Source organism: Amblyomma mixtum, chromosome 2, assembly GCF_055824585.1.
Source record: "Amblyomma mixtum isolate Tamu chromosome 2, ASM5582458v1, whole genome shotgun sequence".
Classification (NCBI taxonomy): domain Eukaryota; kingdom Metazoa; phylum Arthropoda; class Arachnida; order Ixodida; family Ixodidae; genus Amblyomma; species Amblyomma mixtum.
In genome coordinates, this window is record NC_143013.1 from 259,891,677 (window position 1) to 259,909,350 (window position 17,674).

The 17,674-nt window shown below is 49.1% G+C and overlaps 1 protein-coding gene across 2 annotated transcripts in view; it reads right to left on the reverse strand.

Annotated features, from left to right (window-relative positions):
• Positions 1 to 3,384: 3,384 nt before the first annotated feature.
• The window catches only part of LOC149363726 (uncharacterized), a 79,931-nt gene continuing 65,641 nt past the window's right edge, over positions 3,385 to 17,674 (reverse strand). For both annotated transcript variants that reach the window (XM_089573681.1, XM_089573680.1), the window contains exon 3: positions 3,385 to 17,527. In XM_089573681.1, the coding sequence (XP_089429807.1) occupies positions 15,751 to 17,484 (1,734 nt within the window). In that variant the 5' untranslated portion in view covers positions 17,485 to 17,527 and the 3' untranslated portion in view covers positions 3,385 to 15,750. The remainder of the gene's footprint in view (positions 17,528 to 17,674) is intronic.

The window sequence follows — 17,674 nt, forward strand, 5'->3', positions numbered from 1 at the left end:
TATCTTCGACCCTGCGACGCAGATGATAGTACGGGCAGGCGTACGTAATTCTACTTATCATGAAGGACTGCATGATCCTGTACAGGTCGGCTTCTCTCATGCCCCTGCGACAGGTTGTAATGCGACTCACCAGCCCGCCTATCTGGTGCGCGTAGCCAGCATATCGCTTCCGTGTTGTGGGTATTATTCTGAATCAACATGTCAAGAACACTGATCGGGGCTACCAGGAGTCGGATGGTTGCTAATGTGCAAATCGATGGGTTCCCGTGGGTCGAATTTGCCTGTGAGGCTTGTTTGTTCCTAATAACTAAGAGTTCCAGCTCAGCCGGTGAACGCGCAAGGCCGTTCCCCTGCACGAAAGTGTGTACCGTGTCGATAGCTCGTTGTAATGACTCTGCAGTCTCTCCATCGGATCAGAAGCAAGCCACATGATCAACCAGACCAACCGTGAAGGAGTTTGACTCGCACGCTTTGTGTCCTCAAGTCGCTGTCGTAGTGAACATTCACTAAGTTTAAAATTTATTGAGCAACAAAGCTGTGGTGTAATTAGCCAGAACAAAGTGAAATTGTTGCTTCCTTGGAATTGCAGCTCGACTGTAAAATAGCTCTTTTTTTCTTTTGTTTTTCACAGGAGGAGTTTTGGTAATCAAACCCCATCCGTCGCGCAATATATCGCTACGGCCAGCGTGAGAGTATTGCTCAATATCGAAAACTATACGTCAATTGGTTTCTACGGGTATACACGGATGGACCTGCATGCGCATACGTTACTCGGAGAATGGCAGGATCAAGGTTTCAAGTGCCTTCTCAAGATAGGAGCGCAGTCCTTTTTGCAGATGTCGTCTTCAGCTCCTCTTACAAGCACCCGAAAGCATGTCAAGGCTTATTTAGGCTCCAGGTGGGAGGATATAGTTTTACCCCTTGTCTAGATGAATGGCCGTTCTTGATAAGTGCGGCACTCGCTTGGCTCGAAGCCGCAGCAAAGCTAAGGTAATCTGCAGCAACACCTTGAAGGTGTTTCGCCTTGTCATGTGTAATCGGAGATGTGAGGCTGATAATCGCACCGAGCACCGCAACAAATGTGTACTATCTTTATTTTCTGAGCTCACTTGATGATAAGGACAAGGTGAATGATTCAGACCACTCGAATCACTCCCACCACTCGTCAGTCTTCCTGTCGCAGGTTTCAAGATAACGTGTTCGGCTCACTCGCACGACTGTCTTGGCTGTCTGCTGGGACATGTGCTTACGGCATTATCTTTGAGGCTCCTTTAGACAAGCGCCATGCAATGGTAACCGTATCTGTCTTGAAAGGGACGTTAATTACCCCGGGCCCTCCTCAGGAATTCACATTCAAACACAGCGGGATCGCAAATGAATGTAAGGAAACATAAGTTCTATTAAAACGACAGCTACGGTGCATACTTGTGATATATTTTATTTTCAGGATTTAAATTTTAGTATGATACACCTTAAAAGCAGCAGTTGCTAACTCTGGGCCGCGGCGTCCTGTATTACTGCGCTGGCCAACCGCAACAGTAAACGAAATCAGCTTTTTAATGTTTGACTATATCAAATAATTCATGTATCAAAATTCTAGAGCTCAGTTTTTTTTTTTTTTTTGCGCGGAGGCTGAATGTGGGCGGAGCTTCACTGCAGATTTAAAGGGGCCCTGAAAAGGGCGTTCGAGGTTGCCTATGATACTCTTGCATTATCACAGGCCACCGGGTACTCCTACCGCGTACTAGACCTCGAAAGCGAACCGATAATTTACAATATAATTTTAAAAATTCACGCTTGCGCGCCTCGCGGCGACCTGCAGTACCGAGCTTTCGCACGAATCCGCGCGCAGCACGTCATGCCACGCTCTTTACGTCACCAGCGAAGGAATGCCATTGCCGTGACGCCTCTTTCTGACGTCACGCAGCTCCCATGGCCGCAGCTCCCATGGACCCTGACCACACCGTGACCCTGACTGACATCGCACACATGGGCCTCTAGAATTTCGCCTCCATCGAAATTCGACTGCCGCGGCCCTGATCGAACCCGCGTCTTGCGGGTCCGAAGCCGAGCGCCATAATCACTGAGCCACCGCGGTGGGACTGCTGGAAGCACTGCCTAAACCTTCACAACGCTTAGGCTATTATTAATGCACTAGCATTATACGGGTCTGTGCAAGCGGAAGTGGTAACTGCCTATCTGTCAGTAGCCAGTGCAAGGTCTACGAACTTAGTATTGCCACAGAAATAAACGAATCGGTTGCACTCGTGCTCATGAGGTGGCGGCAACGGCGGCGCAGGCAGACACTAGACACCTTTAGCATACAGTGTACCGTATTAACGTAACCGTTACCGGAGTACCGGGAGCCCGCCCACCGCCGCTGAGCACGCGCCGATTGGTCCCGATGCTGCAGGCGCGCGCGTAGCTGCCGGGTACATGGCGCCATCTGGCAACATCAAAGAGGTTTGCGCATGCTCATTGGCTGCGCGCGGGCTCCCGGTACTCCGGTACCGGTAACACGGTATGCTAAAGGTGTCTACTAATACCGACTGCGCAGTCTAGATGATGCGAGAGGGGATCATCCCCTCCCCCTAATGAACCCCTCCCTCCTTCCCAGATTATCCTTATTCTGGGAACTGATAGTGTCAGGGTCACGAGGACCCTTTAACCCAACTGTAGAGAGCTGACCAGCTTGCTCCCAGAAGGAAAGTCGAGGCACGACCTGCCAGACGATCCGAGCCGGCCAAGCCAGCGAGTTCTAGAAGTGCGCGTCGCCGCTGCCACCGCGTACAATGAGCATGTAGCCGCCACTATCTTGTAAGCAGTCTACGTGTGGTTTACCCGTCTGACAGTGGATGACACTGCCGAGGCATGACCCGCCAGGCACTGCTTCCATGGTCGAGTAGGCAACCAGATTTTTGGTAGCAATCAATAGTCTTAACAGGATGACACCTCAGATGTAACGGTATTTCTTACGTTAACATTTGATATAACAAACTTTCGCGAGTTAACGTCGGATAAAACGGACTTCTGTGTTAACCTCGGACATAACTAACTCGTGTGTTACTTCAGATATAATGAGCTTCAGTGTGTCAACCTCGGAAATAACAAACGTTTGGCTGCTAACGCATTCGGTCCAACGAGGATCAGCTGAAAGATTTTTTCAAAGAGAACTAGTCAGTTATAACTCGTCGGGAAATGCACTGGATGCTGCTCGCTTAAATCCAGTCATGTTTTAGTGCTGCATAAAGCTCAGAAGGTCGATCGCAACCTCACAATCTCCCTGCGGAAAGAAAACCAGCGCCAAGTTTTCAGCAGTGCACGGTACCCTGTCGGTCTCTGCGAGAAAGTCCGAAACGAGTGAGCACACACACCAACACCAAATTCCAGACTTCAACTAAAAAAAAAGTTTATTCGAAATGAGTTTTTCCGCGTGGAGGAGAGGGATGGGGAGACTATGAGAACAGCCAAAGAGTCGCGGGGGAGAAAGTTATCGCGAGCGGCAACATCAAAGCACACAAACGACAGAAGTAGAGAGAGAGAGCAAGATGGAGGGCAGCAGCGCAGGAACTGGCCACCAACCGCACACTGCCCTTGAGCTCTTTCAGTACCAGTTGCCGAACTACTGGCAGCCTTTGTATACGGAAAAAAACAACAAAAACAATGTGCCTATTGGTCCGAAATTCGGAGTTTACGAATCGTGCCATCCCTTCTGGGCAGAACTATTCTGAGCTGCCTGAAAAAAAATAAAAAATGGCATGGCAGAACGCTGCCAACAGTCGCTTTAGGTGACACATAAGCGGCGCGTTTATCTGTTACCGGTCGCAGGTACACAGCGGCACCTGGAACGCAGTTCGACAACTGGTACGGTTAATGAGCTTGGACCAAGCAGCCTCGACAAAGGAGGCGGGCCTCCAGTGAGGCAAGGCGTGCGGGCAAGCGGCCAGCTCCCGGCGGGTTGTAGGAGTGCGGCAGCCAAACCAAAGCAGTCACCGATATCGGCAGCAGCAGCCGCTTCGTAACAGGGCACGCACCGCGATGACACGCAACTGGTGGCAACCTTTGAGAGTCCACCGATGGCGGCAAATTTCGCAGAAAGCGTGCGCTCAAGCGCTGCCGCTATGACATGGCGTACTCGTGCCCGAGAAACAAACAGGCCTTCCCTCCTCTGCCACGCCGCAGTCTGGGACCAATTGGGAGGACGACGTCCTGTGAAGGGAAGCTGCGGTACCTCCAGTCATTGGGGAGTAATGCGGCTTGTGTACAGGGTCGCTTCGGTGCAAGCAGGTTGCCAATTCATGTTCACAGAGTAGACAACTGCTAACTTAAAGCGAGAGAACCTAGAATTTTCGTTTTTAAGTTATGACGTATTACGACAGTGGCACAGTTTTCAATATGGGAAGTCCAGATAATGCTGTAAAATGATCTCAGTTTACTTTGACACATTAGAGCCGTGCCTGTGCTACGAGGCTCAATAAAATTGCAAGTTCCAGTCACAACAAAAGCATTTCTTTCTGGCTCCTTGCACTGTGTTATATTGTGTATGTCCCATTGACATGCTCACTTATGCTCTGCATGTATTCGTACTAGATTGCCAGAGAAGAGTCAAACGCTTTTTGAGGTGGCCTTAAAATCATTCGAGTGAATTCAAATGCGAAACTTGAGAGAAATGTCTTTTTTTTTTTTTCTGTTCCCAGACTGCGACAGTGCAGGAGTACGAAGATGGCAGGACGCAGGCAAAATAAGGGGGGGGGGGGTCACCAAGATGGGAAAAGTGCAATGGAAACATCGTTCGAAGGAAGAGAAGGCGGCAAGGCAGCAAAACCAAATTCCTGTTCTCGTTTCACCCACTCTCGTCCATTATTTTTTTTTTTTCTCAAAACACTCCTCTACTCTTGTGTAAAGAATGGGCAAGGAAAAAGGTCCAGAGTAATAACGAGATTCGATCACACATTGACATGCACCAACGCACCGGGGTCACAGGTTTCTTTTTTGCACGCACCATTACTTTGAAAAACTCCTCCTTTCATCATACACGTGTACACAGAACAGACTCTCCATCACAAAAACAGAGCGTTCCCGAAAAAGATATGATGTAGGCGGCAGAGAGAAAGAGATAATGCAATGCTGGAGAGAAAGCCGCGCTCAGAAAGCCTAAAAGAGGCGACGATTACGCAGAAGAACGAGAGACAGGCTCACACGGCACACAGGTTGCAAGAAGCAAGTAGAAGAATGGTGGCGGCTAGGCCGCCCTGCACGAGTCACAAAAAGAATCGCTCTCTTTTGAGAAGGAGCGAAAGGTAGGAAAGAGAGAACGCCTCTTCTTTTTGTTTAATTTGCAAAACCAAGAAAGCAGAAAAAGTACGTTCTCCCTTTATGCGAACTTCGTTTTTCAGCTCCATTTGGTTTTTTTTTTTTTTTCATCACAGTCTTCTTCTTGCTTAGTGGCGGGCCATTCGAGAACACCTGCCTTTGTTGTTTGTTTCTGACAATAGCATTGCATATTTCCCACACACATACAGACACGCACACACACACACTGTTGGGCCACAGGCGGCAGACTCTTGCATTGCTCGACCATGAGCCGCGCGCCGCACCATGCGCACTTTCTACACGAGATGTTCAAAAATCGACACACATCTGCGATGTTGCATCCTTACCACCTACTATTTGCTACACCAACACACACTCAGTGCACGACAAGAGCGCAATATGTTACCTACATCGCTAACCAACACGTCTATGCACAGTCCAATAAAAATGAAATATCTCTTAAACAACCATTCTATTTTTTATCCGGTGGGCTTCGTACAACAAACAAAACGAGCGTTTGGAAAGACTGAAGAAAGAAAGGTACTTGCAAGAACTAAAGCATTTGCATTAGTAGACAGACAAAGCCTTGGCAGAACTACATAGCCACAACTGTTCCGCAAAAAAAAAAGAAAAAAAAAATTCTCTATGCGCTAACCTCCAAAAAGAAGGTGTCAATTGATAAAGCAGTTTTAGCACAACATTCAGCGCATGAGTGGCCAGTTTCCGTTCAGACCTACCGCTCGACATCAACTAACTGATCACTTTCTGTGTTGGCACATTTGTTGATAGCAGTAGGCGGGCTTGTACGCGGGGCTGGCCTTCTTGCAAAGCTCTCCGACAGCTGTGCAATGCATGCCATTAAAATAAGAAGAAAAAAAGAGCACAAATTTTCAGAAGCCAAGAGCTACAAGCATATAGTAAACACTCGTTGACGCACTTGTCATTCATTCTATCCACTCTCAGCACAACAGGCTCAGACAAGACAAAAATGCATCAGTGTTCATGTTTTGTCTGCAGACTGTCCAGTCAGCCACCACGGGTACATACCGAACGTAAGAGATCAAAAATGGGTGCATACCCAGGGAAAACATAATGTAAAAAAAAGAAGAAAAATAATAATAAAGCATGGGAGACAAAGAAGAGGAGGGCGATCCACAAGGACCGGCGGAGAATCAACGCATCGTCACAAGACTAGATTGCAAAGTCTCTCCTCCTTCGAGACGCACCTTTCTACCACCTATACCCTGCATAGTGTCATTCAAAAAGGCGGCGGGCAAAGAAAACAGCTCAACACGGCCACTCACAATGATTGACTGAGCAGCCTGACAAAGTTGGGAGCTCTTGAGCCAAGTTGGGGGAAGAAAAAAAACAAACTCTCTCCAGAAAAGAGGGGTTGGTGGAAGGAAAAAGAAGCTTCACTGGAATGAATCACGAGCAGCCCATTTCTCTTCTTTTCTTTTTCACAGAACACAATATAGCTGGCGACTAGCGAGGCAAGGCGCCTTGCTGCTTCGAGGCAATACTAACTTGTACATCGCCCAGTGCATTGAAAAAAAAAAAAGAAACGCCTGCAGGGCTGCTGCGGCTATCACAGAACATGGCTCGATAGGAACTGCCGAACCAAGAAGAAAAGAGAGGGTCAACTCTTGTTGCGTCGCTCTTTTTTTTTTTTTCCCTAGACACCTCACAAACTTACTATATATATATAAAAAAAAACATCCTCTGAAATCATTACTGCATACCACACGGTAAAACAAGGAAGCATGTGCCAGAAGGAAACGTAAGAAAAGACACATATGGTAAAGGTTTTGAGAGCAAAGAAGAAAAAGGGGAAATCATTTTGCCTCAAGGTAATTTTGATTTTACTAAGTCACCAACTCACGTAGACAACATAAAACTGATGTGTCACCAACCACTACCAAAGCAAAACTTCCCGTGAACCTTTGTAAACCAAGTAAGAAGTGAAAGATCTGCCAAATAAGTTTCACACGAAGTTTTCCAAATGAAGTTCAGAAGTTAAAACACCTTAGGTACCTCAGTGGTTGAAGCTCATGAAAAGTGCAATACCTTAAAGTTAGTGTCATTAGCAGCAGAAAAAAAGTCAGTTATCACCGGTTCATGAAAGTCTTCTACCTGTTCCAGCACTAGCAGAACTTAGTCCCAAACTAGCAACAAGCACAAACAGGAGAAAGCGCTGCTTGCATTTTTCTTGCTATTTTATCTCTGACTTGGTAGACTCTGTGAAAGGAACGAATGGGTAAAGAAACTGAATCCAACTCCGTGGTGACTGTTGCACATCACTCCGCAGACCACAACGACTTCTACAAGAGACAACGAGAGACGCCTACTGACAGTACGTTTCATTTTTTGTTTCGTTTTCCTTCTTTGAGAAGACCACCGGGCCGGACAAGGGTAACGCGTGCTGCGAAGGCAGCGGTCCCCCTACAAACGTTTCCGACAGACAACACACCTTCGGAAAAGAGAAGACAGTCACGCTGAGAAGGAAAGATAGCTGAAAAAAAACCAATGGAAGAAGCCTAGTCTTACTAGGACGTCCACCCAACAACCACATTAACGTCAAGAAAAGAAACAGAAGGAAAATGTAACCGGCAAAAAAAAGAACTGTGTGTATATGAAAGACAAAGAACGAACACTCTTGACACAATGCTTCGTCGCGGCGCGAACTCACAGTTCACACCTTTCTTCCAGCCACCTCTCCACTCCTTCTTTCCTCGTTTCCCCGCCCATCTGTCCTGCACAGTTGCTGGACCTCTGTGTCCCCAAATACGTATACAAAGAGTCCATTGCTTTCCTCCCATGGCGGCAGCGAGAGAGGAAGGCGACACATCATCACTCGGGGCTTCCCCGGCTCGTGACCGCACAGTCCAAAAGCGGGAGACGCACGGCACCACCAAAACACCACATCATGGTCCAGTCACTCGGGTTGGTGACAACAACGCACACATCTGTTGTCGCACTGTGGGGTGCGGCAGGAACATGTCCGGCAGGCATATTATACACACCATGCACTGCTGCTGAACGCATCACACCACCACCACCGGGAGCTGCCACACAGGCAGGTATTGCATCTCATTGACTTGCGGAGCTCTCCCACACCACCACGAATGCATTTTCTCCTCTAAGCTAGTGCTCTCCTTACCCTTGCATCTCATTTTCGGAAAAGGGAGAAAGGCGGAAATTGGGGAAGCGGGAAAAAAAAAAAGAGACTGCTGTGTGCTTGTTAAAAACTCTGGCAACAGTGTCGGTCACACCACTACCACCTTCCCTCGTGATGAGACCTTAGCATAGCGTGCTTGGCGAAATCGCCGACTTGGACTGCCCGTTCTATAAATGTGCCTCACCCTAATACAGCACGCCTCTTTTATGTTTCTCAGCAAACGCTGCACAAATACCACAATGACCCCACACACAGAGAAAAAATCACGACAGGGCCTTTCAGTGCTCTTCGTGTCACACGTGGGGAAAAAAAAAAAGGAAAAAGCGCCACCACAGTGCAGCCGGGCACTGCACACAAACATGCGAGCCCACGATAAAAACTCGTAAACCAAGGGATTAACTATAACACGGTGAGGAAACAGTGTGGTAAGCATAAACAAACAGACAGTGAAAGAGAGAGAGGGGGAGAATTTTCAATGAGTCTGTGATTATGTGTGACCAAGAGATCTCCAGAAGTCAGCAAGCATGCGGAGATTAAGAGCAAGTGCAGAAAACGTTCGCACGTCGTGTTCAATCGAAGTCGCTGGTGGTTAGGGACGACAAAACTGCCGGGCGCCGCCTGTCGGGGAGGACCCATTTGATGGTGACAATGAGGACTCTGCATGCTTTGCCGAGACACGAAATGCACAGACCCATTGAAAGTTCATCCCTTTACAACTGAAACACATGACATAAAAAAAAAAAAGACTGCGCATCAACAGCTTGAAAGTTGCTTCAACAAACCTGGCGAGCGACGTGCACAGTCCACTCTCGAGCATTCGGGGCAACTGTAAGGTGCGACTGGATCATCCGACAGGCAGCGCAGCTGACGACTTCGCTTGAAGTAACCGAGAGGACACACATCAGTATAAGTTCGTGCGTGTTTTCTACACTTTGCATCATCCTCATCTCACAACCTTTTGTGAGCGTTTGTTTTGTTTGTATCTCCGTCGCAGCCCAGCAAGAGAGTTTCGTGTGCCACGTGCTCCCACGGCGCAAGCGCAAATGGGCGGAAAACAACTTTCGAAAAACGGAGCCACCAACTGTCCTTGACTTTTGTACTGTTCTTGCGTTACGCTCCTCCGCCGAGCGCTAAGAACCGGAAACCAACGGACAAAAATGTTGAAGAAAGGCGACAAAAAAGAAAAAAAAAAAAGACGACAGCTTCGCTGGGCTAGCCCACCGCGCGCCCAGCAGGGTAGCACAACCAAACCATTTCAAAGGACGTCGCTGTCCACCTTCCGTATCACGTGACATCACAGAGGAAGGAGACAACGCACAAGTGCAAAAGCATGGGCAAGAGAGGAGGAAAGGTGCTTACAAAAGGTGCCACAATGCGAGAAAAAGTCCATGCAATTCAAAACCAGCTGCTGCTCGTGCATGTCACAGCAGACTTTCCGTACACACACACACACAAAAATGGTGTATCGACGGATGGAGCTCAAACTACAGCCTTTTACGCAATGAAGCTTAGTCATTTTCTTGTCTTGGCTAAACCGCTAAACGCCAATTCCGGCCGCCTAAACTACAACCCCCCCCCCCCCCAACCCCCTCCCAACGCCAACACAATTACGGCAACAGCAATGCTGAGCTACCACGCGAAAATTGGACAAGCTAAAAAGTGCTTCTTGGTATATCCTCAACTAGCGAGACCCAGAGCTCTCATCAAGTGTCAGCTGCTGTGTGAAATGCACTGTTTCATCAGAGACTGTTAAATGCCTATTACAGGGGCTTGGCCATTCAGCAGAATTTCTTTTTTCGATGTCAGTCAAATCACTGCACATTTACACTGAGTACATAAACATTATAGCTTTTCTTTTTTTGCAATTTAACTTCCTGTATTAGATGGCAAGTTGCAAAATAAATTTTCAGTAAACTGTCTGAACAACAGTGACGTTGCATTACACTTATCCTAAACCATATGTAAAATGTAGAGTTTGCTTAAACCCAGCCACCATGTGAATTTAATGGCCGAATTTTTAATTTTTTTTAAATTAGAAAGTGCACTGTTGACAAATCTACCAGAAATCCTCGTGCTTAGGGCTGCCAATTTTATTGAGCAGAGTTATAACTAAACCTCTAGAGAAACTTTTTTTGATTTGAGAGAATTACTGCACAAATCCCCATAAGCCTCCATGAAAATTCCGACTGAAAGAAAAAACAAAAAAAGGTTTCACTTAAAAGGCAACTCTCTGGGATTTTTGAACATTTTGAGTTCATGAACACGCATTTCGTACAGACCCCTCTGTTTTTTATAACAAACCGTTTGGAAAAAAAACAAAGAAAATCAAAACCAAATCTTGGCTGCCTGGGCAGGGGCAGTGCCTCATGTGATGTAATGATGATTAAGTGAGAAATTTTTGCACACCAGTTCAACGAGTGAAAGGGCAACTAGAACGATGAAATGTCTAAACTGGCCAAATACAAGCCTGAAAATTTTCGTTCATGGAACTGCAACCAGGTATCAATGTGAGGATAACAACGTTGTGGCATCCAAAACGCAGTATTGTTCTCAGAAGTAAACTGAAATGAGCTTGGAAAAAAAAAAGCTAACTTTAACATCGATTTGCTCAGAAATGAAGTGCCACATGGCAGCAAGAAATCATAGAAAAAAAAAAACAGGCCAAACAGGAGAATACATACTAATGGTCTTATTAAAATACGCGAACCTCGATAAACCACCAAAGTTGCCCTTCAAATGGGAAGTCAATCATGAATCTGTGCTCCTGGTTTCAATTTCACAACAGAGCCTTTTACGATATTTACTCGATTCCAACACGCCATTGATTGAAACGCACACCTGTTTTCAAGATCACAATAAGAAAAAAGTGCTGCGACTTTGATTTTAACGCGCACCAGATTTTCATGTTTCGATAAAGAAATATGCACGTGACGCCGCCAGTTTCCTGTGTACAAAAATCGCCTTATTTTAAAGCATTAGCTTCTCTAAGCTCGTTCCTTTGCGCCCTCGTCGCTGTCCGCAGTGCAGACCTTGGCAGCGCGCCACTATGTTGCGCTCCGATGACATCATGGCGGGGTCCAGCGACCTGGCAGAGTGCCAAAACACGTGCGCCCTGGACGGGAGCATCAGCCACGGCAATTGCGTGCTCGGTACAGGGTTGCCCGGCTGTGCCAGTGTGCGCTTGGAAGCCTTTGCACCACGCAAGGTCATGTTTTTTTTTTTTTAACCCCGGTGTGGTAGCGAACTCAGCGCATCTCCGCAACCAATGTTTCCATGTTTGCTAAGTCCAGGTCCGCGCCTTTCTGACGGAACACCTAAGATGCTCACAAGGCCTCTCGGCGTCTAACACAGCGGTATGAGATACTGATAATATAGATGCATGCGCAGGAAGTACCAAGCCGGCATTTTTGTTATGCCCATCACAATAGGGTGCTGCTGGCGTAGTTTAGTTTTTGTACTCTATTCTAACGCGCATGTCATTTTTTGGCGTTTTTTTTTCGGAAAAAAAAAAGGTGCATGCTGGAATCGAGTAAATACGGTAAATGGATCTTCTAGTGTATTAGAAGACAAAAAAATCAGTTTCTGGTGCAGCCTTGTCACTTTAACTGCAGAATACCAAGCACTCTTTAGAGTGCACAAGCAAGAAAACGAAAGCAAGCCCCCAAGGACTTCCTCATGCCAAAATTACATTGTATTCAAGCTTTACTGCCGTGTGATCGCCAATGCAAACGGCCTATATGCTGAAGAAACATGAGGCACTCTTAGCCAAGGATGATATTACAGGACTGAGGCTTTTTTTTTTTCTTTCCCCCTAATGTACTTGTCACTTTTCTTCTAGCAGCTCGGGCTCATTCCTAAGATATCAACAGTCTGTATAATTAGGTGCAATCTTTTCGTCTTCTTTCTTGCTATTTTAAGCTCCCCTTTTCATTCTGTCTCCGAACCAATCTCACAAGCCAATTCCACTTTATAATCAAGTCGGAACTCTGCAATGTCAATTAACCCAGCCTTCCAATCAGGACCAATCACAGTTCCAAGAATAGCCGCTGGGATATATAGCAGGGGAGAGGATAGCACGATGACAGAATTACGCATTTTCATATTGCACAGACAGCTGCGATTACCTGAAAGAGTTGTTTCATGTGATGGTCATCATCAATATGCAAGCAGGAAGAAAAAATAATGAAAGAGTAAATTAGGGAGAAAACAGAGGCAGGCTGATGCGTTGAAAATGCAGCTACGATGGAAATAAGGGAAGAAAAACACACACGAAAAAACACAGAAAACTAGGGAAAAACAAAATGAAAGGAAAAAACAGGTAGACAGATAAAGGCTGTGGCACCTGTATATAGCACAGTGGCAGGTGCGTTTTATGTTTTCATACGCAAACTGCCCATAGCTGATCTTTCTAGCCAGAATATACACTAGTAACGCCTTGTTAATTTGCTGGTTAATCAGTGCCTTAAGCTACTAATCTTCAGAACCAGGGAGAAATGACATTTTCCTACTGCATGCCCTATCATATATCCTTACCAAACATCACTTTAGCCTGCCAAGAAAAACAGCTAGTGTAGTATGCCGTGGAACACTTTATAGAGCTCCCCCTGGTAGCACAATTATATATCGGGCCGAGCAGGCAGTCACAGGCAGCCTTTGGAAGAAAGCAGAGATGGGCACAAAGCATGGGTGAAAGTAAAATAAAAGCTACTGAAGCCTGACAAACTGCTTCCAAGAGAGAAGGTGACAGGAAAACAAAGGATATGAAGCACACACAGTGATAATACAGACAATGGGCCACATAAAACAATGAGATGTAATCTATATGTAAATATATATATATATGTATATATCTTACGATATTATTATTTTTTTTTTTGATCTTCACCACTTCTCCTCGTTTCCTCCAATATGCACACTGACAGTGACATGTACGGAACACTGAATTCAGCTACGACGGGAGACGTGGTCATAAACACGGCAGTCATCTTCCATCCCGCCATGTGTGAGATTTCGAAAGAATGATATGATGCAAAGAAAAGAAAAGGTAAACTGGCTTCGGACGACAACAACCATGATAAAAGAAATTTGTATGTACATAAATCAAATAGAGAGAATGAAGCCACAGCTGTGATGCAGGGACTGAAAAAAAAAAAAAGAGAGAGAAAGAGAGAAGGAAACTAAAGGAAGGAAGCATGGCAAGAACTAGTACGCAGAAACAAAGGACATAGTCTGTGCCACAACTTCTTGAGATCGAAAAGTACGTATGCAGGACACAATGAGAAACATGAGAGCACCATATTGAGTGTGTTTGGCGAGCAGAAAAGAAAAGAAATGAAACAATAATCTGAAAACCGGGAAAAGGATCACAAAAACAATAATCTGAAAACCGGGAAAAGGATCACAAACTGGCACATCTGGGGAAATCCAAAAAGCAAGACGAAGTTAAGCCAAACTGAAAGAACCAACAACGTGACTCGACGGACTGCCATGATGTGGCGAGGGGTCCTGCAGGCGAGAACAGGGGGAGGGAGGAGCAAATTAGAAAAAAAAAAAACGAGAAAAGCGCTGCGGTTTAGAAGTTATTGTAGCAGCGCATGTGCAGACAACAACCGACGAGACAACAGCGACACAGAGAGCGTGAGCAGCACACAAGCCCGTGTGAAAAAAAAATCAAATCCGACAGATGGGACAAGCCGGCCCTTGTGTGTGGCAAGCAATGTTCTGAGTGGCAGGGTAACAACAAACGCACACATCAAAGATTAAACAGTGGAGCTTCGAGAAGCTCAGCACATTGTGTTGCAAGTTGAGGATATGCACAGCCTGTGATTAGCGGCATCAGCAAGAAATCCGCGATATATCTGATTCAGCCAAACAAAACGTCCATCCTTCACTCCAGTCTACGTCAATAGGACATAGCAATGGCCCCACTATATGCATGTCCTAGTAGCTACAGCACATGTGGCACATTCTGTGGCACGAACATTCCACTGGCCAATGCCCAAGAACTCTCCATATGTGCCCATAGCTGGAACACACCTATAGTTCATCCACCTTCATGTTCTAAGCATTAAAATTTGGAAAGATTTGTCTTTCAGTGAGCAAAAGAAGCCGGTGCAAAACAAGCATGCCCAATGGGGCAGCCAAGGATTATACTTGACCATCAAATCAAGCTCCTCAAAATCACAAACAACACAAAAGCAGAGACTGCTTTGCCACACACAAGTTTTAACTTGGGGGAAATGGATGTGCTGAGAATTGAACTTAAAAAAAAAAACAGGAGACTAACAAGGCTGAATGTACCCTGGCACCTTTTGAAAAATATAGGCAATATGAGTGTAGAAGGGTGGGAAATGTTGTGACAGTGAAGAGAAGAAAAAACGATCACAGACACCTTTTTTTTTGTTGTTTGTTCTGCCTTCACACACAACACCTCGCGGATCGCGACTCAATTGTGGTGGACAGAAAGATAAGACGGAGCACCCCTGTTTCAGGATAGGTTGGCGCTTGTGAGACAAAAAAGAAGAAGAAAAAAAAAGAAGCCTAACAATTTGGCAAGTGCTTCACAGAATTGACACTAGAAGTGAATGATTCGGCTACTGAAAGCCAGGGAAGCAGTGCCCCCGGCCAAAAAATTGATTGCCCCGCTGCGTGTGTAGTTCCAAAGGTTTCTCACCCCTAAGCTCCTGTGTAAAACTGTCGGTCCCCACAGTGAAACCCGCAGAAAAAAAAAAAAAAAAAAGTTGGGGCATGTGAGGCACCCACTTCTCTCAGCTGTCCCCAGAGGACGACAGCTGCAATGTAATTGAGACCCTCGCACCATACAGTGAGCGTGCTGACAGTCAAGATTTAGATGGGCAGAGTAAGAAGGGGACCACGGTGTGAGCTGGCAGGCGTGACGGGAATGACCCCCGTGCACTTCAAGTAAACGAGGAGGAGGTTGCTCAATGGAGAACCCAAGGATGATACGGCCAACACAAGAGAGGCCAGGGAGGGGCAGAGGCAAAAAAGAACAGGTACAATGAAGTGAGGGGAGGGCACGTTGCAGCAGTATGTACAGTTGTCGAGTGGTGGTGGGCAAGGGCACCAAGCAGCGCGAGGGCCGGAGAGGAGGAGAGAAACCCTGGTCCGAAGAAGAGGAGTAGTGCGGGCGGGTGGCGATTGTTGTTGAGCAGGTCCGGCCACGCCCCGGGTGGTCACCGGAGGAAGGGGGCGCGGCGCGGGCTTCTTGTGTTTCCTCACGGAGTGTCCTCAGCGGCGGCTCACTCGAGCAGCTGCGAGAAGTCTGGGTTGGCTGGCGAGTGGAACGAGTCGCCCCCGCCAGGGTTTCCCGAGCCCAGGTGCTGGGCCTTGTCCTCGGGCGAAGCGGCGCCGCTGTGCGACTGGTGCTGCGGTGAGCCGGCGCCCAGAAGGGCGAGCCGCGATGCCAGCGGTGGGTGGTGCAGCGACGACGGGTAAGGAGGCGCCTGGAACCCGCCGTCGTAGTGGCGCGGATGCACCAGCCACCGTGGCGAGTGCGGAGGTGGCGCTGGCGCCGGCGTCGGCGGCGCCGAGTAGAAGGGTCGCGGTGGATCGGGCCCCGTTCCGGGGGGGCCTGGGGAGGCGTCTTCGGAGGGCCCACGGCGCAGGTCGGGGCTGAGTGGCGTGGGTGGCCCACTGCCCCGCGCGGGCGACTTGTCTCCTCCGGCGGTGTGCGGCTTGGGCGATGAGCCCTGTTGTTGCTGCTGGGCAGACGTGGAGGCGAGTGAGGCAAAGGCTGCGGCGGCGGCGGCCAGGTGTGGCCGATGAAGGAGACCCCCGGTGACAGCTTGGGTGGCGCGCGAGCCCCGGGAGCCGTAGCGCCGGGGCGGCAGCTGTCCCGTGTGACGCTGCATGTGCGTCTTGAGGTTCCCCTTCTGGGAGAACGTTTTGCCGCAGAGAGTACACGGAAAACGGTCCTCCTTGTTGTGCGTGCGCATGTGCGTCTGCATGTTGCCCTTCTGCGAGAAGCACTTGCCGCAGACGCCGCACGCGAAGGGCTTCTCCTTCGTGTGCACGCTCCGCACGTGGGTTTTCAGGTTTCCTTTCTGGGTAAAGCGTTTCCCGCACGCCTCGCAGCCAAAGTCCTTCTCGCCCGTATGGATCTTCATGTGCGTGTCCACGTTGCCCTTCTGAGTGAAGCTCTTGCCGCACACCTGGCACGAGTAGGGCTTCTCGCCAGTGTGGATCATCATGTGCGTCTTCAGGTTGCCCTTCTGGGTGAAGTACTTGTGGCACACCGGACACAGGAACTGCTTGGTGGGCGGCGGCCGGGGCCGGGGAGCCCCCCCGCCCCCGTGGTGTCCGCCATGGTGGCCCCCGTGCCCATTGGTGCGCTCCAGCAGCGACGCGGGCGCCAGCGCCGCTGCCGCACCGGGCTGCTGCTGCTGCGGCGGCGGTCCGGGCGGCGGCTGCGACGACGCAGACGAGGAGGAGCCCAGCAGCGGTCCCCCCTTGCCGCGCTCGGCCGCCGCGGGGCCCAGGGCCGCCAGGGAGGGCGGCGCCCCCCCGATGCCCGGCGGCGGGGGCCCTCCACCCGGCCCCCCCGCGCCGGCCGCCCCGTGCGCCGCGGGCCTGGGCTGGTCCCGCAGCGTGTTGCAGATGGTCAGGTACTTGTGGCAGAGGTCGCACGGGTACGGCTTGTCCTTGGCGTCCGGGTGAGGGCACTTGTGGTGGTGTTCGGCGGCGCCCAGCGAGGACATCTTCTCCAGGTAGGAGGAGGCCGCGGCCAGTTGCGAGATGCCCGTGCCGAAGTGGAGCGGGTTCTTCTTGAGGAACAGGTTGGTCAGGCTTGCCTGGTAGCCCGGCGGCCAGCTCTTCTGGCTCAGCGCCGCCGGGGGCCCGACCCACGAGTAGGCACCGTTCTGCATCGGGGCCCCGCCGCTGCTCGTCGGGGGGGCCCCGTAGCAGTCGCCGCCGCCGCCGACGCCCGACGGCGGCTGGCCCCCGCCGCCACCGCCGCCGCCGCTCAGCGACATGCGCCGCTCCAGGGGAAGCTCCAGGGTTCAGCCGGGACGCCGCCTGCGCAGAGGGAAGGGCCCGTTCACGCTCGACCGGAATGAAATCGAAACAGTGAGGCTACACGGGATCCGTTACTGGGTACGGTCATAAGAGCTAGCTAACGAAGATGGCTGCTCCGAGGAGCCGACAAAAAAACAAAAAAACAAA